The following is a 25348-nucleotide window of genomic DNA, read 5'->3' as shown; positions in this document are numbered from 1 at the left end:
TTCAGGACGAGATGGCTGGTTATTGGGCCGAAGGGATAGACTGGATCTGGATACGGTGATACCCTGTTCATTGGACTATCGAATAAAAAAGCACACGGTGCTTGCTGTCTTGTCTCTTGCAACGCGGGGCTGCGGCTCTCAAAGTTTGAAGGCCGGTGACGATGCTGCTCGCCGACGAGTGGGAAAGCAAGAGTACTTGTCTGCCCCTCCCCATGCCCATGCTCATACACACATACATGCACACACGCACACACGCACACCGCCCCCCTTCCTCCAACCCCATCAAGCGGCCTTGGCCCTCTGGGCCTTTGGGAAGCCCAGGCGCAGCAGGAAGGCGGCCCTCGTCAGGGCGATCAGGGTAGTCATGCCCACGGCGGCCCAGTCCTCGAGGCGCCAGGCGGCCAGGTGGACCAGCCTGCCCTGGGCGGCGTAGGAGGCGAAGGTGCCGTAGAGGACGAAGGCGTCGACGACGAGGACGGCGAGCTGGTAGAGGCGCCAGACGGCGAGGTCGGGGACGGCGCGGAGGAGGAGGGCGGAGAGGAGGGCGGTGGCGAGGAGGTGGCCGGCGATCTGGGCGTGGAGTGGCAGGGAGTAGGCGCGCAGGGAGGCGGGGGAGGGGAAGCCGGCGGCGGCCGGGTGGGACGTCGAGGGGTCGAGGGGGGTGCCGGGAGAGCCGCCGGCGGGGAGGTAGGACGAGGTGACGGTCTCGGGGGCGAGGAGGAAGAGGGAGGCGCCCCAGAGGGCTATGAGGGGGTCGACGAGGGTGAAGAGGCGGTAGTAGGTTTTTGGGATCTGGGAGGACATGTCTTTTTGTTGTGTTGCTGTTACGGTGAAGGCGAGGGAGGGAGAGGGGCGTAGATGGTATATCTTGATCTTGTTGGTTTGATTTTGTTGGAGTATTGAATGCTGTTTGAAGGGATGATGGATGGGGAAGTTCTTTTTTGGTGATATTGTCCCAGGTCGTGCCCACCCCCTGAATTCGCAAGTGGAAGAAGCTCGGGTTCACTCTCTCTGTCTCTGTTCTGGGTGGACTGGGATGTTGGGATATACCCGATCTTGTCTTATAATTATAAGAGAATGAAATAAAAGAATAAGAAAGAAAACGAAGAGGGGAAGATCAGCACTAATAAAGGGTATACGGTTGAATTAAATGTAAGGAATCGGGCTGCATGTAAAAGAAAAATATAGGGATGCGTGGTGGTGGTGACCCGTCACTGGGGTGCGTCGAGTGCCGGCGCCGCCACCCTGTGCAAGATTTAAGATTTCCCGGGAGGGAAGGGGAGGATGGAGGGCCCCGTGTTGACATCATCGGCGTTTTTCCCTTTGGCGTGTGCAGCTGTTGCGTTTTCCGCGGATACCGACCGGTACACTGCCACTGCGCGGCACCACAGCGGCCCCCCGCGGAGCCAAGAGATTTCCAGGGACTTTGTTCGGGCGGTTTTTTTTTGTTAAGCTCGTGGGGCACGCGGGAAGGAAGGTGAAGGAGCTTGGGCCATGATCGCCCTCGCTCCTATAGCACGGGTACACGGGTATAGCGGCTTTTTTCCCATATTCTCCTTTTGTTTTTATTTCTTTTGGCCCGTCTGCCCGCCGCTTTTCTTAGATCGAGACCACCCTCCGCCCCCTTTGTGCCGCCAATACATGCCAACCTTGAACTTCATCGAGGAGCGCATACATAAGAGATACATACCATGACGATATTCGAAGCGGAAAAAAATATCCATGTAATTGCGACTGAAACCGACACGTCGTCCTCTTCTACTCGCGATGTGGCCGGCTCAACACAAGATTTGGTCAAATGACGGCTTCCACCCATGACCTGCCTCTCTTCGACTTCCGCCGACACCTGAACAACTTCACTCAGTCACGCGATGTGCTGTTTGATTTTTTTCTTCCATCTTTCTTTCCCTTTTTTGTGACGGCTTTCATTGAAACATCCATTAGAACGAACTCAACACTTTGGCGAGGCGATGCATCCTTATGGCCGGTTCATGCAAGGTCGTCATGCCGTGCCGCAGCGGCGCTGACGATGCCATTCCCGTTTTGGAACAGCCCCTCTTGCCTCTTCCCCGCATAGCTGCTTATCGTCGGCGCATTTCAGCCCCAGCCTGTCGTGTCGAGATTATCGAGATCCTCCCCGACTCTGTTCGCGACAACGTACATACGCCGCTTTCCCGGAGTCGGTCCGCCCCGAGAGCTAGCACTCATCATGCGACTCCTCGACACGACTACGCTGCAGCCCAAAGAGTTCTTCGAGGATCAGATACCTCTGTATGCCATCTTGTCGCATACCTGGGGCGACGACGAGGTCCTCTTCCATGACCTCCCAGGGGGTCCTACGCTGACGGCCGGGTGGGCCAAAGTGACCCCGGCATGCGGCCTGGCGCGTGAACTGGGATTTTCCTGGATATGGATCGACACCTGCTGCATAGACAAGTCCAGCAGCAGCGAACTCTCCGAGGCCATCAACTCCATGTTCAGGTGGTACCAGAAGGCCGCACTGTGCATCGCCTACCTGGCCGACGTTGCCTCCCACCCGAAGCCTACGTCGGAGGACTGCGCTGCCGCCCTGGCCCGCAGCCGCTGGTTCTCCCGCGGATGGACCCTACAGGAACTGCTGGCTCCTGTTTACCTAACGTTCTACTCGGCTGAATGGCAGAAACTGGGAAGCAGATCCGTTTACAGTGACGCCATCGCGCAAGCAACAAAGATTGAAGCCAAATACCTGTACGGAAGTCAGCGACTGGCGAATGCGAGCGTCGCCGAGCGGATGAGCTGGGCCGCCAAGAGACAGACGACACGCGTCGAAGACCTCGCCTACTGTCTCCTCGGTATCTTTGACGTCAACATGCCGCTGATCTACGGGGAAGGCACCAAGGCCTTCCGGAGACTCCAGGAGGCCATCCTCCGCGAGACTGACGATCAATCCATATTTGCATGGGGCGACCTCTCCGAAGGAAACGTCTTGGTTGCAACCCAGGGGCCGCGGCCCCTTATCGCAGAGAGCCCCTCCCTGTTCGAGAACTCGGGCGATATAATTCCCTTTTCGATCCCCACCCTGCAGACCCGAGTACGCATCGAGCATAGTGGCATCGCCGTCATCACGCCGCTACAGATGGAAGGCCCATCCACTTGGGGACCTGGGTACGAGCCCATCTTCTTAGCCCCGCTACTCTGCCGGCGGAAGGGCGACTTGCTCAACACCATCGCGCTGTGCCTCCGAACTTCCACCCTGGTGGACAAGGGCCTGGATCCCACTCACGCGGGGACGCCGTACTATCGGGCATCGAGTTCCCTCTTCACCTTTTCCAAGTCAGCCTGGTCGGCCGAGAGGCTCTGTTCTGCGTTTGTATACTTTGATGAAAGGCGCAGGTGGTATGACAGGAAGGGACAAGACCAGAATCGGGGCTGCGTGATCCGCACCCTGCCAAAGGGATGGAGGGCTGGCGCCATGTATTCGAATTACCTGGGCCATGCGGACAAGGTGTCCCTCTTCCCCTACACCAAGCGCCTGACCAAATCGTACGGTTTGGGTTACCCGATCGTGGTGAGCCTGGAGAGCCTATCCAAGGGAAATCTGGCACTGCAGGAAAGTGTCGCCCTCATCTTGCAGTACCAATATCTGTCTCTGTTCAAAGATGAGTTTTGGTACGTCAAATTCAGTGATTTTCCCGGCTGGATGGTCAACCGGGCGGTGGCCGTACCTCCAGGGTGGTCGCTGCAGGACGTCGAGGCTGTCGTGAGAACCGAGTCCGAGCGGTGGCCGCCGGACGTAGTCCGGCGCATTTCCAACGAGTGCAGTAAAAGCCAAGATTACGGCGCTGCAGAGGCGTCATCTTCACGTTCCAAGGACGTGTTCGAACGGAGCCAGCTAAGTCCTTTTACAAGGTTCCAGGTGTCGACTTCACGTTCCAAGGACGTGTTCGAACAGAGCCAGCTAAATACTTTTACAAGGTTCCGGGTGTCGGTTACTCGGGAGGAGGTGCACGGTTCTCTCTTCTTGGTCAGTGTTGAGGATATGGCGGGTGAAAATGAATCTCTCGAGGTGGACCATCTGGGGCGGTTCAAGCCCGTGAGATGATTGCACAAGCGCTTTGGAAGTGCAACGCCCCTGGTTCCAACGGCGTCCACCTTGTGTTCTTCATGTTGTAATTTTGCGTGTCTGCGCAACGCCCCATTGCCAGACGCGGATTAGCCCTACAACCTCCCCTACACGACTTACTCGGGAATTCCGCCTTTTGGCTGATGCTTGTTGATGGGGACGACAGACAACCATGGCCACGAGTTGCGACGCCTCTAGGTCACGGCTGTTCTTGTTAAAAAAACAAAATCATGTCACGAATACTCTCTTCGTCATGTATTGGGTTCTGATGATGTTTATTTCACAACACACACAAACGACACCCACAATCGCGAGGCATGCTTGGTGACCATGACTTGCTTCCCGAGATATCCAACAACATTTACACTGTAACTGTCGGTCTTTTCTTTTCCCCTTTTGGCCACCCATCCACAAAAACCCCTTGTATCCGTATACTTCCTTTCCCCGCGTCACCTCCTCATCGGCTCCCCGTAGACATCAACCCCCGGGACACCCGCGAACGCGCCCAAGTGGGCGAGCGTCATGTGGTCGTAGCACTCTGCGCCCGTCCCGTAGTGCGCCATGCAGACCCAGCAGATGTGAGTCCCGCAGCCGCCGCAGGCGATGTGGTTGCAGCCCTCGGTCCGCTCGATGGAGGTCCGGCAGCGCGGGCAGTCCTTGATGCCGAGCGCCTTCTTGAGCTGCGAGTTGGCCAGGTCCTCCGCCTGGCCGCAGGAGACGTCCTCGTCGTGCGGCACGTGGCAGACGCGGCAGACGACGACGAGGCAGTCCGGGCATCGGGTCGTGGTGCGTGGGCTGCCTTTGTCGGGGGTTTTGCTGTCGCCGCCGTCGTTGTTCTTGTCATCGCCGTCGGCCACGGCTGCGGGCCGGTAGAGCTGCGTGCAGCCAGGCGTCGGGCACATCTTGAGCTTGTGGGGGTTCCGCCTGACGTGCGATTCCAGGGCAGAAGCGAGGACCTCCTCGTACGCCTGCCGCGGCAGGCGGTTCTTGAGCTCGCTCAAACGAAAGGGCGCCTGACAGGACCCTTCGTGCCCGCCGATGCACTTGATGCGGCCGTCCTGGGTTGCTTTGGCCGACGCCTCGAACAGCTGGATGAGGCACTCCCTGCAGTAGACGTGTCCGCAGCCCGCTTGCGTGGGATCCGTCGCGTCGTCCAAGCAGACGGGGCAGGGAGCGGAGGATTCGTCCGTCGCTGTGGGATCTGTTGGGGGGCCGGGCTGGTCGGGCGCGTCCTTGTCGTCGTGTCTGCACGGAAGCATCTCATCCAGGGACTCCTCGATCTCCCACTTTGCGTGGGCGAGGGCTAGCCGATTCTCGCTCTCCAGCTTCACCCTGGCGCCGCCCGAGCTGACGTGCTTCTGCAGCTTGACGTCGGGGTAGTTCCGCTTGAGGTAGCCGAGGCCCGACGCGACCAGCTGCTCGTACATGAGCGCGGGGATGACGAAGATCGCCGTGAAGACGAGGGTGGCCCTGAGCCTCCCGCGGGGGTTGAAGGGCAGGGCGGTGCCGTCGCACATCCGGACGGCCCTGCGGGCGTCGCCCTCGTCGAGGAACGTCGCCGTCGCGACGGTCTCGCCGCCGGCCATGCTCTCGACGACGACGCCCGAGGTGAGCGGCCCGACCCGCGACAGCCTCCGCTCGAACGCCCCCAGGTGCGACGCCTCGTCCTGGAAGTAGTCCCAGCCGCCCATGACGACCTTGCGCGGCCGGTACTCGGGCGGCATGTCGCGGACGACGTCGGCCTCGGCCGCGCGCGCCGGCACCTTGTCCATCTCCAGCACGACGCCCCACCGCGGGTGCACGAGCGCCGTCGCGACGACGAGGCGGCCCAGCACCGACGAGACGCCCAGCGCGAAGAGGCGCGAGGCGTCCTCGGCCGTCGCGAGGGAGTCGAAGAGCAGCGTCGCGCGCCTGGTCGGGCTGCGCCACGCGAGGCGCACCCTGCGCGCGTTTGCGCCGCAGAACCGCGTGCGCGAGGGGATCCAGGGGGCGATCTTCTCGACGAAGTCGGCCGCCGAGGGGCCGCCGCCGCCGCCGTAGCCGTGGGCGACCTTGTACGCCGAGACGCGGTCCCACACGTCCTTGGCGAAGCCCGGGTCCTCGACCGTCACGTCGGCGGAGCGAGCCGCGCCACCGTGGCCGTGGCCGTCGCCGTCGCGGATGCGCACGCTGGTCCTGTGTGGCAGCAGCCTGACGTCGAGGTTGAGCAGCATGCCGGTGACCGAGGCCGCGGAGCTGCCCTCGGGGATGTTGAGCAGCCGGACGGCGGAGAAGTCGGAGGCCAGCGAGACGGAGACGACCTCTGCGCCGGCGCCGAAGCGCACCGTCGCGCCCATCAGCTCGCGCACCACCGCCTCGTTCTCGCTGAGAGCTGCTTCTGGCGCCGCTGACGGTCCCTTGTTGTCGCTCGCGTGGTTCTGGGGGGCGGGGCAGGGGTCGTCGCGGGGTGTTTGGGGCGGAATACCTCTCCTCGCGGGGTCTGTTGCGGGGGGTGCTGCCGAGTGGAGGTATTCGCACGCCTGGCCGCGGATGCAGATGCCGCGGGCGAAGTAGTGGCAGACGATGGCCTTCTTTTTCTGGCGTTGAGACATTGTGAGCCGCGATAGGGGGGGAGGGGTTATGTTCGTTGATGAAGCGTCTCGGTGTAACTCTGGTCGGATTCCTATCGTTTTCTTTTTCTTTTTTTCTTTCTCGAAGACTGCGCGCCTCAAGCGTGAATCCGGGGTCAGAGACGAGGAGCGGCGAGCGAGGTAGTAAGGTTGACGTGGTGATTTGTGGCGAGGAGCAGGAGAGGAAGACGGGACAGGAAGGGGGAGACGATTATGTATGGCCCGAGGGGGGTGATCGGAGAAAGGCTGCGTATTCGACAGAGTCTAAGGAAATCATGAACCCTATGGAACCACCGGCAGCCTCGCTCTGGCACCACGGAGATGGCCTTTGGGCCATGGTGGGGATTTTCGAACTTCTGGGTGGCTTGCTGGCTCGCTGGTCGGTCCACGGCAACGCTGGGCGTTTTTCGGGGTCGTTAACGACTTGCCCAGCACTTGACGATGCCCGAGATACACTTATGTGATCTATGAGTACGTGTATGGATATGCTCTGTTTGGCCTCCGGCGCCGGCGTGTTGTTGTCTCGTTGCTTGCGGCCGCGGCGAACCTCGACTCGCACCGCTGCCACACCAAGGTCCCAGGTCGACGACGGGCGGTCCCTTGGTCCAAAAAGGGGGTTGAGTCGAAAGCTTCTTGGGCTGGTCGGCCCACGTCCTGACCAAACCTTAAAACGCAGCGCCTCGCACCCGCAAAGGCCCCTTGCCGCTTTGCATCATGTTGGAAAATGAACTAGGGGCATCGATTCTTGTGTTCGTTTCTTCGACTCTGGCCCGGTTTGGATTCTTAAAGGTGCCTCGGAAACAGCAGTGTTCGACGAGGCATCTCCATGTTTTGATTCGTATGTTAGTCCATGGGTCACTACGAATGCCGCCTTTGGTGGTTTGCATATTACTGTGGTACGTATCATCTGGGGCATTACATGAAACGTAATGTTTACGGCCGTAGCGGAATTAGAACGGAATTCGATGCCGGCGGGAAAAGATATACGCACGTGCTCCCTCCCGAATGTTGTGCTTAAGTTGAGCTGACCAATGGAACCTTGTGGGATCTCCAAGGTCAACTCGAATGGGACGGCTAGAGTGTCTTATTGACAAAAAGAGTGCCTTTGCCGCTTGAGCCTATTATTGGGTCATTTCGCGATCCCAAATGGCTGCGTTTGCTAGGCCTGTCTTGGATTATGGATTCCTAATTCCTCTGTAGGACGTCAAGGGGCTGGATTGTAGGGCAAGTCTTTGGCCAGTAAAGTTTATTTCCTATCGAGTACATGGTGCTGGAAAGGGAACCCCCTCCGGACTCCATCTAACATGAAGACAGCAGCTAAGCTTTCTTCAGTCAAGAAACTCATGTAGCCGGTTCTATACAAGTTCTAATGAGACAACCGGCACTTCTGAACTTTTGTCCTGAACTTTGCGTTGCGAGCAATCTATCTGTCGGTCCTAGCGGCTGAAGCCAATTACAAGGTATTGTCGTCTCGGAAGTTTCTATAAACACTTCTCTGCTTCTGTTGGCCTTGGCAGATTACATCAAGTCAAGGCACAGTCGGATTATTCCATACAACCAAGGATCACGGTCGATAATAACAGGATTTGAGATAAAGTCTCTTTTATTTATACCAAGTTGGTATTGACGCAGCAATATATAAGGACCGATAAAGCCAAGTAAATATGTACAAACAATTCATCCAGCCATCCAAGCTACAGCCCGTCCAGCCACAAAGAGGAGATATATACAAATGCAGGGCGATGAGCTCCCTGCAACCCCTCACTCAAAACATTGAGAGATAGAACGAAGCAGGCGAGATCAAAAAGCCGCTTAGCAGGCGGCGAGGGAGGTCTGGCCCCTGCAGTTGGCGGTGGTGCTGACCGGGTCGGAGGTACCCTGGCCCTTCTCGACGCCCTTGTACTCCTGGCAGACCTTGGGGGTGCTGGCACCGCAGGTGCCCGAGATGGTGGCGACGTCGCCGTAGTTGGAGTTGATGCCGACAAGCTCCTTGACGCCCCGGGCCTTGACGTTCTTGACGATGACGTTGCGGGGGCCGCCGTTGTTGGTGCAGTCGCCGCAGCCGCGGTAGAGCTTGCCAGCGGTGACAACGGTGAAGCCGTCGATGGTGACGGTGCCGCGGCCGTTGTGCTGGATGACCTTGTCGACGGCGTTCTGGGCGCCGCCACCGTTGATCTGGACGTTGCCGTTGCCGAGGAGGGAGATGGCATCTAGTGCTGGGGTTAGTGCATGTGTCTCGGGGCGGGATGGATCAACTTACCCTCGCAGACGTCACGGAACCAGACGTTGTTCAGGGTGCAGGCACCCCTGCAGTGGACGCCCTCGAGCTGGTTGACACCGATGATGACGTTGCTCAGGGTGGCGCCGTTCTCAAGGATGAAGACGGCGGAGGTGCTGCCAGTGTCGGCGTCGCTGTCGCAGGGACGGCCACGGTCGTACTCCTGGTTGCCATAGTCCTTGGCGCCGGAGATGACGCTGGGGGCGGAGAGGGAGATGATGGAACCGCTGCGGGTGGGGATGTTGAGGGTCTGCGCAGCGGCGACGCTGGCGAGGACGGCGGAGACGAAGATCTTGGACTGCATTTTGAAGAATGAGGCGGTGAGGCTTGGAAGAGCTTGAGATAAAAAGGAGTAAGAAGCTGTTGGAAGAGACTGTTGAAGAGGCTGTTGGAAGTTGTTCTGAGTGAGCGTGGTGAGGAGAGAGGAATAGTTCTTGGATTTGGAGGGGATTCCGAGAGTATTTATGTTGGATTCTGAGCTGCTTCCGGACATCACGATGCTTCTCACTTAGGAGGCGAACAACACTTTACCGCAGCCCAAGGGAGTTGGTCTCAAATTGGCCGTGAGAGTCTAGACCGTACAGCACAATCACCAGCAACTATACCGTATCTCCACAGCACTATCCCAAGTGCCCGGTACCAAGGGATCTCCTTGGTGGAAATAACGTACGCCTAGGGCGCTATACCACAAAGGCACGTAGACTTTGGCATACCACCTTCGGTCCCTCGGCCGGGAACATGGATGTCCGTCGAGGTCCCTTCCCAGGCGCTCTAACACCTGCCCCCTCAGCCCACCAATGAGCCGGCTCCCTGGGAGCTGTCAACCGCGGACCTGGCCCCGGCAGTCGAAAAAAGATGCACGGTTATAGTTTAATAGGCGTAGGGGTTTTGAGTGTTCTAACATCGTCTGGTCTTCATATAGAGTTCGCGGGTTCTCCAGGGGCCCATCGCAGCCCCCGCTCTTTTCACTCGTGGTTGACAGGCCCCCATGTAAACAGCGTGATTTTGCCAATGAGAGCGCACTAAGACCGCTGTCTCCCCATCTATAGGGCTTGGCAAACAATATAACCAACACAGCCAGGTAGGGAAATGTATTCGAACACAGCCCCTTTCCGCGTACCCATTTATCGTCAGGGGTGAGGACACGAACCGTTGTGTTCTGGGGGGGTGCCATGGTGTGTGAACTCCTTATTGTTGTCCTCCAAGAGACACTTTAGCAAGTGGCGCAGAGGAACGACGTCCGTGACCTGATTCTCTAATTCGAACGTCTAGACCCTTTAGAAGCGGGCTGCTCCGCGCCCCACATATAAATCGCCGCCAAGGTACTCGAGGCCAGGGTTGTGTTATGCGCTAGTCGCATGATAGTGTGAAACGGTTGCGCGCAGAGAAGGTCGATAAGGAGGCATCGCGCAGCACATGGCTAATTACCCCAAGAAAGCGGCCAAGAAAATGGTGTAAGGCTATAACGTTCTTCATCAGGAAGCAGCTTAAACAACGGTGAGGGCAACGATGGCTAAACTGGCAGGTGACCAATATCATCGCCTGACGCTTTAGATTTGATTTTATCTGGAGGAACGGCATTTCGACCACTTGGCACGAGAATCTACCTGATCTGCCCAATCTGCAGCGTAAAATTCAAGCGTAAATAGAAACTGCCCGCAGAATCTGGCGCCGACGAAAAAAAAGAAGAAAAAAAGAAAAGGGAAAATCTCCCCACAAAACAAGGGACAACAATCTGACAAACACAGGCTGGTCAGCTATTCCCGGAGCACGGAATACCTGGGGAATGTCTCGGTAGATTGTTATCAGCTGCCGGCCGGTACATAGGCTCCGGTGCCATGGTATCGTGTTTGGTACCGTTGTCCCCCGCATGGGACGTGGGGGGGGCAATTGCGAACCGTACCGTAAAATTGGACGGACAATGCCAAGAGCATCGAGTCAAGCGCGACAGTTGAAAAAGGGCCTAACGCCCTTTAGACGCTTGGCACCTCAACCATTTTGAAGTCTCGCTGGCCGTTGACAGTTGACGACGAATTGGTTAACTGATGGGGGAATTATTTTTTCCGTTGTTCCAATTGTCCCGCGTCTTGGCACATGCCAACCCCCCTTTCGATGGGCTGGAGGAAACTTGTGGAACCAGCAGCTGACTAACTCATTGAAGAGAGTCCAAATTTCTTTTTGTTTTCCATTGATCAGCAGTCTTCAAACCATGACTTGTTTGCATGCACTTGGAAGCTTTCAGTTACAGATGAAACCACCTAAGGGCCGCTCTAATTGAGCCCGGGAATATGAATGCCTCTGTACGGTTATAAAATAAGCCATATAATCAACTCCTTATACCCCTTTGACTCTACGACTCGGCAAATTGGTCAAAAGTAGGGATGGGCTTGTCCTGTTCCGACTGCTGAGAACACGCAAGTTGCAAATCTAAAACCGATAGCGAAAATTTTTCATCTAATTCGTCAATACGGTACCCCCCTTAGCGCTTGCTGAAATTTGGTTGAGGTTAGCTGTGTCGCGGGAAGTGGGATGGCGCTTCATAAACCCCGAGTTGGCTAGCGGCAATATATGGTCTGGTGGTGCGCTTGCACGCGCGCCACAGTCCAGAACCTCTCCAGCAACAGCCCTACAGGTCGCAATGCGCTAGGGAACTAAACTTATAGTTCAGACGTCCCCTGGCAAGGGACTCCTGTGTCGAACCTAGTCTGGAGCCGAGAAACGGTATCATCACGCTTGCTTGTGGCTGAGGGGACCGAGTCAGACTCGAGAACGTGGCAATGTGCTTAAATCAACGTACACGATTCGCCAAGCATTGCAAATTGAAACTCAATTCCAGACCACGACCGCGGGAACTCCCACTTAGCGAGGATCATAAAGCAGATAGAGCCCGCATTAGTTTCGGGCCGAGAAGGGGAAATTCACGAGTCATTTTCTGGTATGTGCACACCGACCTATGGGACAACACGCCATCCTTCGGCCGAAAACGAGAAATAGGGTTAAGTAAATCATCCGAATGGGGACTCGTTTGGTCGGCAATACATGCCCTTCTTAATTAAAGTCATTACGCAGAAGGAAGGTGACGCTTTATAGCCTCACGTGACGGGTGGCAGGTCCAGTTTCGGGTGAATCCAGGGGCGTCGTTTGCATTGAAATAAATCAGAATGCGGCCTAGATACTTTAGTTGAAGACGAGCATAATACACTAAAAGCAATCGACGACGAGCTAGGTGTAGTCAGTTTCCATTCTGTCGACAAGATAGTCCTTCAGTTTGCGTCTAACTCCCCCCACATTGCAACTGCCATCCAATGTCACGCCACACTAGCGGCATTGCCGGAGACGAGACTTTTCTCTGGGCTTCACCTAGGTAGTACTGCTAAGATATGGGAATTTCTCGGCCTCGCCAAGTGTCCGTAAGTCCAGATGCTCGCTTAGCATTCACCCGTCGCACTTCCTCCCACGCACGGCAGGCCGGTACACTCAAAGCCCCTTGGGGTCTCGGCGTTTCCGCATAAATACGAAGAGGCCGCCGTACCGTTGGAAAAGCGAAGGTCGACATTGAAAAGACCAATGTTTGTGCAGGGAGCGACGGCGCTGCACTGCAGACTCGCGACGCGGGATGACTTGGTGGTGCCCGTCATGCCGTCGACGGTGATGTCGCGGATCTGGAACTGGGAGTTGGTGCAGTTTCCCACGCCAGGTGCGCCGCGGAACCGTGTGCATTGTGAAATAGAGAAAGCGGCGCCTCGCATGCCCTGTACGGTGAGGTTCTTGAAGGACATGTCGGAGGCAACTGTGGGGTCTCAAGTCAGTGGTTGCGTTTAATGCGAAGATTAAAGCGAACGTACATCCGAGCCCGCCGCCGCCGCCGTTGGGAGGGTAGCCGTTCTGGTCATCGGTCCAGGTCTTGAAGTAGACCTAACGGGTTCGGTTAGAAACATGATGCCGTCACGCGAATCAAACATGAGGGCCATGTGGACTAACCGCGTGGAGCGTGTTGTCAAAGAAGCAGTCCTTGACATTCAGCCTCTCGATTGTCTCGAACTGGTCATTGTACTGTCCGATGCTGCCCAGTGCGATTCCGAGGCCATTGTAGAACTTGGAGTTGGTAATGCTGATGTCGGTGCTGTTTGCCTTCAGGGAGATGCTATCATCTCCGCTGTAGACGGTCCAGTTGTTGAACTTGATCCCGGACGATCGGATTGTGTCGGCACCGTCGGTGTTTGCTATCCCAGGTCAGAAATTTCAGACATGCAGATTTAGGCGAAGAACCAGGTCATGTGCCACTCACAGCTCTGAAAGCGATTTCCAGTGTTGTTGACAAGGATGCTGTCCAGGACGACGTTGTGAGAGTAAATAATTGACATGGTCCTGCCCCCATGTCAGCTGTGCTGTCAATCGGATCCGATTGCAGCGCCGGTGTTCCGAAAGATACGTACCACATCTGACTTCTCACAAAGTTGACACCTCTAACAATAGAGTTGGTCAACCCGTTGAACGTGATGGCATGCGGCCGACCAGGGTAGTTGGACGTGTTCGGTTGCTGGCGGATCCATTCATACCAGTAGTCGCCGTTGCCGTCGAAAGTCCCACTGCCGTGACCATTGATACGGACGTTGTTGCCGCCAAGAATGAAAGCGGTGGATTGATTCTGGTAACCGACATCCAAGGAGTTTGCGAGCCAGTACGAAATATTGGTGCTCCACTAGATGCCTCGTGTTAGCCTTCGTCATCTCAAAACATGAAAAAGCCCTAGGTAATGTTGGCGTGCGCAACAAGCAGAATAACATACCAGCAGAGTGCCTTGTAGGTCAATTTCGACGTCGTCCAGCCAAGTTACGTTCAGGGCCGCGTTGACATAGTAGGTTGTGGGCTTGAAAACGACCTTGCCGCGCCGACCGCATTCCTTGAAGGCCTGCAAAATCGCAGGGGCATCGTCAGTGGCATTGGTCCCGCTGGCGTTGACGGTGCAGGTCTTTCTGCCCCCTGCTGCTGCTTCCGCTTCTTGTCCCGCGACTCCCGAAGCAGAGGCGAGTAGGGTGCAAAGCACGCCAACTGCCCAAGTACCGCGCATGATTGAGCTGGCCGAAATAACCTCTTAAAATTGCGACAAGGGGAGTGGGGTCTTGAAAACTGTTAAAACTGAGACCTGTTGGCTGATTTCGAGCACTGGTGAACGATTGCAAGCCCTGTCATTTCGCCGAAAAACCACGACGGCCCCGTGAATTGAATACTCATCTTTCATCGTCAAATCGGGCTTTTCCCGGCCGAGTCGCTGCGACATCAACATCGTATCCTGGCAGCTGCGGCATGCTTTCGCGCCCGATCTCCGAGGGTAGCATCAATGTTCCATCGGAGCCGTTCGACCGGGTGGATTTTGCACGAATCATGAAGAGAATTGTGGAAGATCTTTGTTTTTATGACAAGGTTGTGTGTTGTCGATCGGCTGGCTGTTTACTGCCGCCAATGCGGGGCGATGCGGGGAAGCCGTACCATTTCGGAGCGGGCTGCGGGGGGGAGACTCCCAAGAGAAAGCTTCTTTTTGCATTTCTGGTTCGGCCCGATGAACAGTATGGTAACAGGCTTGCTCTACTTGACATTTACCTTACATGCGAACCCGAAATGGCTCAAGGATCATTCTGGTTTACCGTTTTATTTTTTTGCTACTAGGTTGTGGAGTCAAACAACATGTGAGAAATAGAACAATGAAATCATTTATTGAATCTCATGGACATTGTAAAGGACGGCTGGCATAGGCTCCTCCGTGGTTGGTCATAAATTAGGAGTATGGTCCACTCTCAAGACGCGTCACAAAAGAGACGCAATAGGTATGCACGTCGCAGCCACTACAGGTTAAGTATTGTATCCTTCGGTGTTTTGATACCACCGCAACTGCACTGGTGCGTTTATGCTTCATATAGGCCTTACGGTTGTGGCGGCAATGGCACGAAACGAAAGTTACACAGAAAGTTTAACTTCATGATCTTCGCTTGTATAACAGTGACTTTTGATTTTCGATGAACCCCTCAGCCAACATGCCATACATATTGGGATTGAAATAACACCCAAGAAGAAAATAATGCAATAACATTACCGGGTCAGATTCTCGCCCTAAAAGAATTTTGGCAACTACAAGAGAGAAACGAAACGTAGAAAACAGAAATCACTATGGCGCTAACATCATTATTCGAGGTAGCAGGTTCGTAAAGCGCCATTAGCCGGTTCTTTATGCCCACAAGGTCCGTCAGGTAGGGTCTGTTCCACTAATTTGTTTTTCGGGATCAACTTTCCTAGAATACAGCCCTCATGGGCGTCTTCGGACTAGTTTCTTGCGGATTTCGCGCGTTATCATGACGACGGCAGATCTCACCTCCGGCAATCCAGCAATGACAACCACCAGGCCAAGAATTGGTGCTAATATGGCTGAAAACGGGCGGGGTTCATTCGTCAACCTGATCTCAACAACAAAAGTGAAGTTCCCTTGCCCCGAACAATACTTGTGCTTGGCGCATATGGACCCCATGTCAGCAAATCAGCCGTCACACTAATCCAAATTTGTTGCACATAAATTTGAACCTCATAATGACCAGCATGGAGGCACAGTTTCTAATTGATTTCTTTATTGAAAAGCACACGTCCTTCTATTCCACGATGTAATTCGTGGGGTGATCGAGAGCCTGTAAGCCGGCCCACGTGGTTGCTTCGGTTATCCTTGATGTGAATTATCTAGCTTGCCGAAGTACGCCTGAGTATTTTACCAACTCAAACTCCAGCTTCACCCCTCATCAATGGTCCTAGCCTCCAGGGTACGCCTGTACAGGGCGCCCTTATAAGTCAATTTCATTGATTCTTGATCTTCAGTTAGTTACCGGCTTCAATTAATATTTAAAGGCACGGGCAACCGGAACGATGTAAGGTGTCAATTTCTGCCTTGTTCGCAAAGTTTATTTTCCCTAAGGAGAACATCTGAATATATCTTATTCAATTGTTGATCACATTTCAAAGCCATCTGGAAGGTCTCCTCGATCAAGACTTAGTATATATTTCAATGTTCTAGGAAATTCCAAAGACGGTAGAAGCGTAAACGAGTGGTTGTACTTGTCCCTCCCCGAGCTACGCCGCCTTATGATTCGACCATGTACTTGTGGGCCGGAGGGGAGAGAATAGCCTTAAACCGACCCAGTCCACCACTTCTGGACCTTTTCCCATATATTCCAAGTTGGTGCAGGTTTACCTCCTGCCTTGTTGCCAGACTGATACCCCGATGTGCGTGCTTCTGCGAAGAACTCCGCTGTCTCTTGAATGATTACCAGCCAGGGAAATATTCTCTCATACCATGTGGCCTGTTTCTTAGGCTGTGCCTTGGGCTGATTCTCTGATTTATCGGTACCCGGCTTGGGAGGGTTGGGACCCAAATTGGCACTCTCCTTTGGAGGTGCACTGGAAGCCTCGGAGTCGGAGATCAGTCGCAATCCGTCTAAAGATACCAGATTTGCACTCCCCTCTGAAAGTTTGACCAAGGTTTTCTGAATATCAGAAACAAGAACCTTTGCCGCCTGTGTTTTGGACAAGGATATGCCTTGGTCTAGTTCCCGAACGATTTGAAGCTCGGGGATCTCCTTATTTGCGTATCGGCGTCGGATAAGATCGCGAATTTCGTCACCTCGTTCAGCAGCTCGGCTCTTAGCGCTGAGAACAAGACTACATGAGTCCTTGGTAATTGTGCCTCCAGGAAGACCATGGTGGTAAATAGTGCCTCCGTGGTACCGGCCCGACGGATTCAAGATGTGATTGACGTCACTGTCCTTTTTGAATAACTCAATCTTAACCCACTCATCCTCAAATGAGTCCTGGTTCCATCTGTCCCATTTTGTAGTGACGATCGTGATGTTGCTGAAGAATTGCGGACCACAGAAGCACTCAATCCATCGCAGAGTTCGTTGATCTTGACCCGAAAGCCGATCGTTTATGGGCCCGTAAACGAATAGTACGCCGGCAATTGTGACAAATGGACGAAGGGTTAAGAGGCAATTCATAATGTCTTGAAAGGTCCCCTCATCACTCAGGTCGGCAGCACCGAACCCAGCTGTATCTATAAAGAGATACTGCTCTTCGTCAATAACGGCCGGGCAGACATAATACTGCAAAGTTCCTTCATCGGAAAGAGAACTTATCAGCTGGAGCCATAATGAAACAAGGGGAAAAGTCATGCTTACCTGACTTCAGTTCTTTGCCAACATGAAGGTCCAGTCCAGTCAATTCTCTGAGAATCGATGTCTTGCCAGTGCCTGACTGGCCCATGACAAAGATCAACTTTGTACCTGACATCCTATATGATTTGAGACAAGAACATTATTAGAGACTCTTGTGGATACTTACGAGCTTTTGATAAATGCCAATGCCGCCTCTGAAGCAGCCCCTTTGGCTTTGGCAACCAACCGCGTGAGTTGCTCAGAGGACCACCACTTCCAACTTGTGGCAGGGCTGGCCAATGTGTTGGCGGCTGTCGTTTCAAAGCTCTCTGAATCATTTTCTGACATGAAGCCATCTTCCGAAGACATGCTGCCCTCTTGAAGGCGTGGAAGCTCAGGGCCATGAGTATGGTCGCCAGCAAGACTAGTATTGGAGCTTGACCCAAGTTCTGGGGATAGCTGTTTGATCTCAACCGAGGGAATTTGCATTGTGAAAAGTATTGAAAATCAGGGTGAAGATGTCAAGTAGAGACCAGGGTCTGAAATGTTAATGGGCTTGTGTGGTAGTTGCACTGGGATGTTCTTGCTGCTGAGAAACTAGATACGAGCCAATTCTGGGTAGGAAAAGACAGCATATTTATATCTTTCGCGACCATTTTCTCGGTTGCCTTTCACTCTTCAATGGCTGTTCCATGCTCTGGCGTAAAACACTTTGTGATGGTGAGTGATTGACTGATTCGCCGTACCACAGGCCGAGAATGCGGGTTTGAAAGGCAGCGCAGATACCTCATCGACGGTCAACCATGTTCCATTAGACGATTGACTATGGTCCCTCACTGAACATGAGATAAGAATTGGCTGATCGGGACGCTAATCATGCAAGGCGCATTTTCGCATTTTCTAGACTTGGATCGAGACGCTAATCATGCAAGGTGCATTTTCGTATTTTGTGAACTTGGATTTATGACCTAGCCCGCGTATGATGAGCAGGAATTGATAGGCTGGGCAAAACCTGCATCTCCCAGCCCCGCTCTCTCGTCCGACTACTATGGCATTGGCGGTATAATGTCACGTTTGAGCTGTACGCCACTTTTCTGGACATGCCGCTGACTCCGGATAGCGACCGCATCAGAGTATGGTGACCAAAGGCCCAGTGATTGATTTCTTCTGAGGTGAGCCGGCGCTATCATCTACAACTTTCACAGCACCTTTGCAACACCAGACAAGAACGAGACACCACAAATCATGTCTGCTGAATACGAGGCGAACTTTGACTCCCTTGACGACTGGGTTGGCGACAGCAGTACGCTATCTGGAATCAACAGTCTGGAACTGGAGCAAATGTCATTTCCCCCAACTTGGCTGCCGCAGCTTGATATGTTGCCACCCATCGAGACATATCTCGAGACTGGTTTCTACGGTTACGAGACGTTTGATTTTTCAGCACCTGTTACGCAGCCCCTCCAGAATCAACCTACATGCTTTCAAGATGCCTCGTTTCTGCAGCCTGTCATGGGAGGCAGTACCTTGAACGAGAATCCGCGGAGAATCGACGTGACCATCCGAGAATGGAAATACCGCCCAAAACGAAAGAGTGTCAACCGGACACGAGGCCGGCCTCCAAGCCTGTCCGCAGAAGAAGTAAGGAGGCTGAAGCCATTACTCGAGCGCTATTTCCAAACCAACCAGCCCCTCGACGATTTTCTCACGGACCTTGAAATACTCCACGGCATCCGAGTAAAGTGAGGTTCTGTCTTATCCCTTGCATATATATGGTCATTAACGAGGTTGCAGGCAAGGTCCCGTGAGAGCTTTGTTAAAGACCATGGGACTTCGAAGAAACCAATGCCAATCTCGAACGAACGTAAACATAGAACAAGCACAGCCAAACCTAGGAGAACGAAGAAGGCCAGCAAAAGCACTGCCTCCAAGGGCGTCTAGCGCGCTGTGCGCGTACAGATCTCTTTCTCTGGCTGCGGATATTCCTAGGCCTCGTCATGACGAATCTAGGAGTCTCGAAGACATGTTCCTGCTTGTTGGTAATTATGTCAAAGGCCACCTTGATACAACCAGGAAACTCTGGGCCTGGGACGAGTTTGGCGTCACATATGCGGCCGGAGCGGCCAACTATTCCGATTTATGGAAGACAATTGCCGATCAGTGCCATGGGGCGTCGTCTTTGATCCAAACGAAGCACCAGTTGAAAGCCTTCAAGACCATCCAGAAAGTCTATCAAAGACTTGCCACGGCTGCCCAGCAGCATGATCCGTGGGTGGCTGTCTACATCTGGAAAATTCTATTGTACATCAGAGGCATCAGCGACCGGCTCCGCCCACCGTACGCATCATTCGTCAAACGCTTCATCAGATATCTATGGAGGCTGTACTTCCACCTGTACAGCAACACCATCCCACTCGTTCGGCTTCTTGCCCTACTAAATGAAGTACCTCTGAAAGACCTGAAGATGACTCTTGGGCTTCTTTACAAGAGATCCATTCACGAGTTCGAAAAGTACGGAAACATGAAAGAGCACCCCGTGGTCCTTCGGATGTGGAGCCACTATCACAGTCACTTCCCTGGAGAGTTTCGCATTGAAGCCTTGGAGAAGTACCAGGGCTTGGCAACATCCATTATTGAAGGGCAAAACTACCACTCGAGGGGTCTCTTGGTTGTCTCGGATTACATGCTTGCTGCGTACAGGGAACGAGGCAACCTAAGTCTTGCAGAGATTCTAGCCGGCAAGCTCATCGAGAGCATAGATGAATCGACGCTTCAGACATGGAGCTCTGCCACATATTGCTATGTGGTGGCCTCCAAATACCTGGCGCGCGTCCTCTGGGACAGGGAAGACGAGGCCAATTGCTGGGAGCCGCTGCGCAATGTGGTGGAGAAGCTGAGGACGGGCGACCGTGAGTGTCGGACGAGGGCGGCACAGGTCCAAGAGACGATAGCTCGACGCTATTCACATCTACGAGATGCGGGCAGAGCTAAGCGCGAGAGGGATATTAGGGACGATATCTTGAACACAATCAAAGGCTGGCCTGCGGACCAGAGCCCATGGGGTGGTTGCAGCGGGCTAGCCGGTGACAGTGAGGTTCCAAATCAAAAGAAGAAGCTGTCGAGACGCGAAAGACGACGTCGGCAGCGGTTGGGGGTTTCATGACTACGGCAATATCGAATTTGGAGATATACTTGCCCGGTGCTTTTACTATTAGATCGACGTCACACGCGAATAGACTACAGAGCATAAGTCTTTTGGTATATTTGAATGGTATGAGAGTATTCGGAAGCTCCTGACTCTATTGGCTTTAAATACTGCAGCTCAGGGGCGTTGCATGAGTTGGTTTAAAACCTGCGTTTTCCGACATGGTTGAATGGCTGCGCGAGTAGCTAGATTAAACCCAAGAGCATCAACTGTTCGATCCAGTAAGCGAGAACTGTCGACTCTGCAAAGGTGTTGAGAACAACGCGCCGCTAGGGTCCTTCTGGATGCGCTGGCCCCATTTTCGCCTTTTTTTTCAAGCCCTGCGGATCTGAGCTTCGTTGTCCTTAGAAGATACTTTCGAGTCGACTGTCTCGGGAACTAAACAGTTTACCAACTGGCGGCCCAGCCTCTTCCACCATCTATCACAGGTTCCTGAAGCAAGTCCATGGGCAGTTCAATCCACGATGAAATCACGCGAACTGCCTACCGTGTACGGTGTTGCAGTAAGGGCAAGGTCAGAAAGGTCTTTCGAAATGTATGTATGGAACTTCAGATTAATGTCATTAACTATTGTATATCATGCACTGCAACTTTCATGTACGGAAATGCAAAACCCGCCAAAAAGGTGCACGAGAGGTTATGACGAGTGCAGTGAGCGCAGTGAGTGCAGCGTGAATGGCCTCAAACTCCCTCCCCATCCGTCATCATACCCAAAACCCAACCGAGAAAGACTTACCAAAACGCCACCCATGTAAAAGCCACATGACCCGGCGCTCCATAAGCAAAAGAAACACGGAAACCGAAGCAACGAGAAGATGAAAAAAAAAACAGATCATTTTACCTCCGTGATTTGACGTCATAATCCCCCCAAGGTGAGTGAATGCAAAAATAGACAGGAGACGAGCCAAGAAAAGGTGGACCGCTAGTCATCGGGTAGGTCACTCGACACCACCTAGACGGGGCAGGGTACAAGCAAGCCACCTGACACGGTCAGACGGGGGCGGCTTACCGAGAAACCCAGCCATCACGACACCGACACCGACATCACGTTGGCCGGGGGAGAAACGCGTACGCGGATCAGCCAAAACGGTGCGGAATCGCCTGGATCGGTCAGTGCACGCGGTTTATTCTCGAAACATACCTATATCCTGGACGTCAGCCATCAAATGGTATCCGCGCTCCCGAGTCAAAAGGTTCATCACGGCGCAATCGTGTCTAGAGACCGGAGTGCAGAATGATCGCTTTAAAACTGGGGATCCACGAATCTGGTAAGAAACGATTAGAACTCATGATACAGATGTATGTACACTGGATGGACATATATACAGCGCCCGCCTTCCCTGGCCGCTCTGCATGCTAGTCCACTTCTCTCCGGCGCTCCCTAGCCGCCAAGGCCCGCACGCGTGCTGCGTCGGGGTGCGGCTTCTGTATACGACACGCTGCTTCTTCAGGACTCCTCCTACTACTGCTGCTCTTCGCGGGGCTGGCGTCGCGACGACGGTGGTTGGGTATCTTTGGTGAGGATGCGCGAAAGGAATGGGGTATCGAACGAAAGGAAGTTTTGCTATCAAGGTAGGACGCCGTTGTTGTTGTTGTTTCCTGCCTGGGTGTTGGGGTCTCGGAGGACTCCATCAGGTCGTCAAAGAGGTCAAAGGGAAGCTGGGTGGTGGGAAATTCATCTTCGCAGTCATCCTCCTCGATAGCACTCTCAAAGTAGTCGGTATGGGATTGCTCCTCCACGGTAGATTCACGCGTCAAACGGTGCTCCTCCAAGTCGGAGACCGACGTCGCCAGGGAGTCGGGGTCTTCGGACTGCGAGGTGTCTTCCTCCTCATCGTCGTCAACGAGACACTGTAGTCGTCTGCCCTCGAATGTGCCGGATTCGGAGCCCGAGAAAGACAAGGTCCGAGCGGGTGTGAGGCGGTGACGAACATAGTCGTCTTCGTCGACGGGAGAGGACACGGAGGTGTCGGACCGCATGGTCATGGAGCGAGGCGAGGGAGGTAGGTCCGTGGTGATGGCGGAAGATGTGATGGATGTGTTGATATGTAAAGGTTCATGCGTCATAATAGGCTTTTCATCGTCGTCGTAAAAGAATGAAGGGCCGTCGTTGTCATCGAGACTGCTCAAGTTGGTGCTTGCAGAGCGAGTGCTGCATCGGTCGCTGAGAGAGGTGCCGGTCGACGAGGCCGTGTAGTAGCCCTGCGTGCACGAGTAGTCGTCGGGGAGATAGCTCGAGAACAGTCGCACGAGGGAGTCGAGCGAGCGTGTCCGGAAGAGCTGCAGGGCGTACGACCACTGTGCGGTGCCGACCAGCTTGGGGTGGGCGATGATCTCGACGGCAGCGAGATCAAGCGACGCGTTGAGTTCCTTCAGGCGCTGCTCCTTGCGGTCGGCCATGAGACGGTGGAACTCGTCGGCGGTCTCGGCGACGTGGGAGATCTCGTAGACATCGTGGTGGAAGGCCTGGGGGTCTTGGATGCTGGACGGAATGGTGTTGTATTGGTCTTGCAGTTTGGTGGAGAGGTCATCTCTCTTCATCCCAAACTTCCAAAACGGCCAGGCAAGGCCCGGCTCGTCGTCCATGTTAATGCAGGAGAATCGAAGTGAAGGCGAGGAACAGGAGGAGCGTCGGGGGCGGTCGGGGGTTAGAGGATGTCGGGTAGTAGGAGGGCGAGGGGAGGAGAGGTAGAGGGAGAGGGTTTGGGGTGAGGCCGTTGGCTTCGGTTTGCAGGTTCGTAGTTACTGTGGGCTTTGGTTGACGACATGAGAGGCATTCAGATCATGCTACCGCAGAGGGTATCCATTGTGTGTATAGGCGAGGGCGAGGACGCGAGAGTTGGGTTTGACGGGCTTGATGGTGATGACAATGGACAGTTTCAGGGCGTGGAGACACTGAGGAGTGCGGGAATGAGTTAGTCGGGGGGGTGCCGGAACGCAATGTGGTGAAGCCAGAGTCGGACGAACATCAGGCCGATTCAAAACATCGCCAAAAGTCACGTGCAGCCGGAGAGAATTGCAGAGATGACGGGAAAGAGCAGGGGGGAATGCAACCCAACAGCGCTAGCGGCCAACACAACCCCTGCAAGTGCCGACAGATCCCTGCCATTGCCGACGAAATCGGGACACGAGCGCCGGGCTATCCCTGGGCTGGAAGACTCCGCCACTCTAGCGAGCCAATAAGGTCGGCAGGGCGCATGCAGGGTGGCATGGCGATACCAAAGGCAGCCAATAACAACGATGACTAAGGCTGCAGGTCTCAAAGTGTGTCCACCCACGCACGCCACGAGACGACTTTTTCTGATCCGGGCGCAGGGAATCATAGGGAATCGCAAGGCAGGCAGGGCTTTGGGGGTGCTCTTGGGCGCGCAGGAGCCTCGAGGGGCTGCTGAATGCTGGAACAGGGTGAACGTGGACAGCGCCACTCCCCGAAAGAAAGTGGAAAAGAGGAAGAAGCGAGGGGCCGGCGGATGACGCGAGGCGAAGAACGAGACCTCGATAGGACGGCTCAGTCATCAATCCTCGCTTGGTGGGCCAATCACCGCGTGACGCCTTGGCCGACGGCTGCTCTCACTCACTCGGTGCACATTTCGACTCATCAAGATTCACTGAATGCCATTCCTTCGTCATTGTCATCGCCCTGTTCCGACACACATGCCCTGTCAGGCTCTGAGGCCAGCCGCCAGCCTGACCCTCAACACTGAGTCTCCCACAACACCGTCTCCTTCATAAGAGACCCTGTCCGCACCTGTCCCAGTCACGGACGGGCCGTTGTCTCTGCGTCTCCAGTATTCCTCTCCGATTGATCTCGACGCGTGAAAGGTGAAAGACAACCAGGGTCAAGTGACGTTACTCTGTCCCGTTCACCAGGTCGTCTTCAGGCCGGGTTGAGTCAACTGGCGAGGGTCCGGCTGGCAGTGCAGACCTGCAGACCGTCGGCCCAAACGTTGGATGCCTCCCAATTTTCAGTGTCCCAGTCCCAGTGCCTACCGCCGCTCGCTCTGCTCTGGGCCGTTTTATCTACTAATTAGAGGCGTTGTGGCTGGGTTGTGGCAGCACATACCGTTTTGCCGGGTCTCGTCTCGATGGAGGGGGTGAGGAGATGATGGTGTAGACTATTCGTAGACGCCCATGTTCCGCCGTCCATGTCACTCCACACGGCACATGTGCAGTCATGGTACTTTTGCAGTGTTGCTCCTCTCATCGACCGGGGGCTGGCGCCGTGCAAGATCTCAAATGAGAACGATCTCCCCTCCCCAAGCGCTACCCTCGTCCGAAAATATGCCTGCCTGCTGCAGTTCAGCTCACCATTTCAGTCCATCTTCCTCTTCCCCCTCTTCCCCCCCAAGAATACCTAACCCCCCATGCCCGTTCGGCCCCAGGCACCCGTGGCTTCCCACAGGGTTCGATGACTCTTTATCCCATCCCACATACACTCGTTGCGCACTCAACCTATGCTCACACACATTGCAGAGTCTCGGCGCAGATATCGATGTGCTGACCGTCATATGAATGCCAACTGCTCTTACCACCACCACCAACACCACGGCCGCTGCTGCTACGGCTTTTGCTGCTATAATACATAAGCAGCTCTGCTGGTCAGCGTCGGCCGATAAACGACTCGAGGCTGAGACTCCATCAGCAGGCCATCCATAAGGTCCCAAGGTCCCTCTCCCCCCCGTCAAGTCCACCCCGTTCTCTCCCCGTTTCTCCCGTCCCCGTCCCCGTCGCTGGTTCCAGTTGACTTTTGGCTCATCTGTCCATCTGTTCATCTGACGTCCAATCCGCCCTGGCTCGAAACAATCTGCTTGTTGGCTGTGCCCTGGTGGCTCATTAATTACGTGCTGTTCCTGCATTCGTACCTCGCAGACATTGTTTCTTTCCCTTTTCATTGTCTCCTTTCCCATTTATCCCGCTTCGGCCAACCTGCCGACAGACACCCTACCGCTTATCCTTGTTCGTCGC

The 25348-nt window shown here is 54.5% G+C and overlaps 6 protein-coding genes across 6 annotated transcripts; 1 reads left to right on the top strand and 5 right to left on the bottom strand.

The window, feature by feature from the left end:
* Positions 1-282: 282 nt before the first annotated feature.
* EsH8_VII_000907 (uncharacterized protein) lies at positions 283-804 on the bottom strand (the record flags this gene model as incomplete). Its single annotated transcript, XM_083271040.1, has 1 exon — positions 283-804. The coding sequence occupies one exon, from the start codon at positions 802-804 to the stop codon at positions 283-285; it is 522 nt and encodes a 173-aa protein (XP_083128597.1).
* Positions 805-2209: 1405 nt separating this feature from the next.
* Positions 2210-4081, top strand: EsH8_VII_000906 (uncharacterized protein; the record flags this gene model as incomplete). Its single annotated transcript, XM_083271039.1, has 1 exon — positions 2210-4081. The coding sequence occupies one exon, from the start codon at positions 2210-2212 to the stop codon at positions 4079-4081; it is 1872 nt and encodes a 623-aa protein (XP_083128596.1).
* A 470-nt stretch (positions 4082-4551) lies between these two features.
* Positions 4552-6693, bottom strand: EsH8_VII_000905 (uncharacterized protein; the record flags this gene model as incomplete). Its single annotated transcript, XM_083271038.1, has 1 exon — positions 4552-6693. One exon carries the CDS (start codon positions 6691-6693, stop codon positions 4552-4554), a length of 2142 nt encoding a protein of 713 aa, XP_083128595.1.
* A 1830-nt stretch (positions 6694-8523) lies between these two features.
* EsH8_VII_000904 (pectate lyase) lies at positions 8524-9293 on the bottom strand (the record flags this gene model as incomplete). The annotated part of the gene is made up of 2 exons (XM_083271037.1): positions 8524-8921; positions 8972-9293. The coding sequence occupies 2 exons, from the start codon at positions 9291-9293 to the stop codon at positions 8524-8526; spliced, it is 720 nt and encodes a 239-aa protein (XP_083128594.1).
* A 2918-nt stretch (positions 9294-12211) lies between these two features.
* Positions 12212-14060, bottom strand: EsH8_VII_000903 (uncharacterized protein; the record flags this gene model as incomplete). The annotated part of the gene is made up of 7 exons (XM_083271036.1): positions 12212-12263; positions 12452-12779; positions 12835-12904; positions 12971-13212; positions 13278-13357; positions 13426-13691; positions 13779-14060. The coding sequence occupies 7 exons, from the start codon at positions 14058-14060 to the stop codon at positions 12212-12214; spliced, it is 1320 nt and encodes a 439-aa protein (XP_083128593.1).
* Positions 14061-21739: 7679 nt separating this feature from the next.
* On the bottom strand, positions 21740-22969 carry EsH8_VII_000902 (uncharacterized protein; the record flags this gene model as incomplete). Its single annotated transcript, XM_083271035.1, has 1 exon — positions 21740-22969. The coding sequence occupies one exon, from the start codon at positions 22967-22969 to the stop codon at positions 21740-21742; it is 1230 nt and encodes a 409-aa protein (XP_083128592.1).
* Positions 22970-25348: the final 2379 nt, after the last annotated feature.

The sequence above is a fragment of the Colletotrichum jinshuiense genome, chromosome 7 (assembly GCF_051148585.1).
Source record: "Colletotrichum jinshuiense chromosome 7, complete sequence".
In the NCBI taxonomy this organism is placed as follows: domain Eukaryota; kingdom Fungi; phylum Ascomycota; class Sordariomycetes; order Glomerellales; family Glomerellaceae; genus Colletotrichum; species Colletotrichum jinshuiense.
Note: the sequence above shows the minus strand (reverse complement) of the source record. Positions and strands in the feature narration are given on the sequence as shown.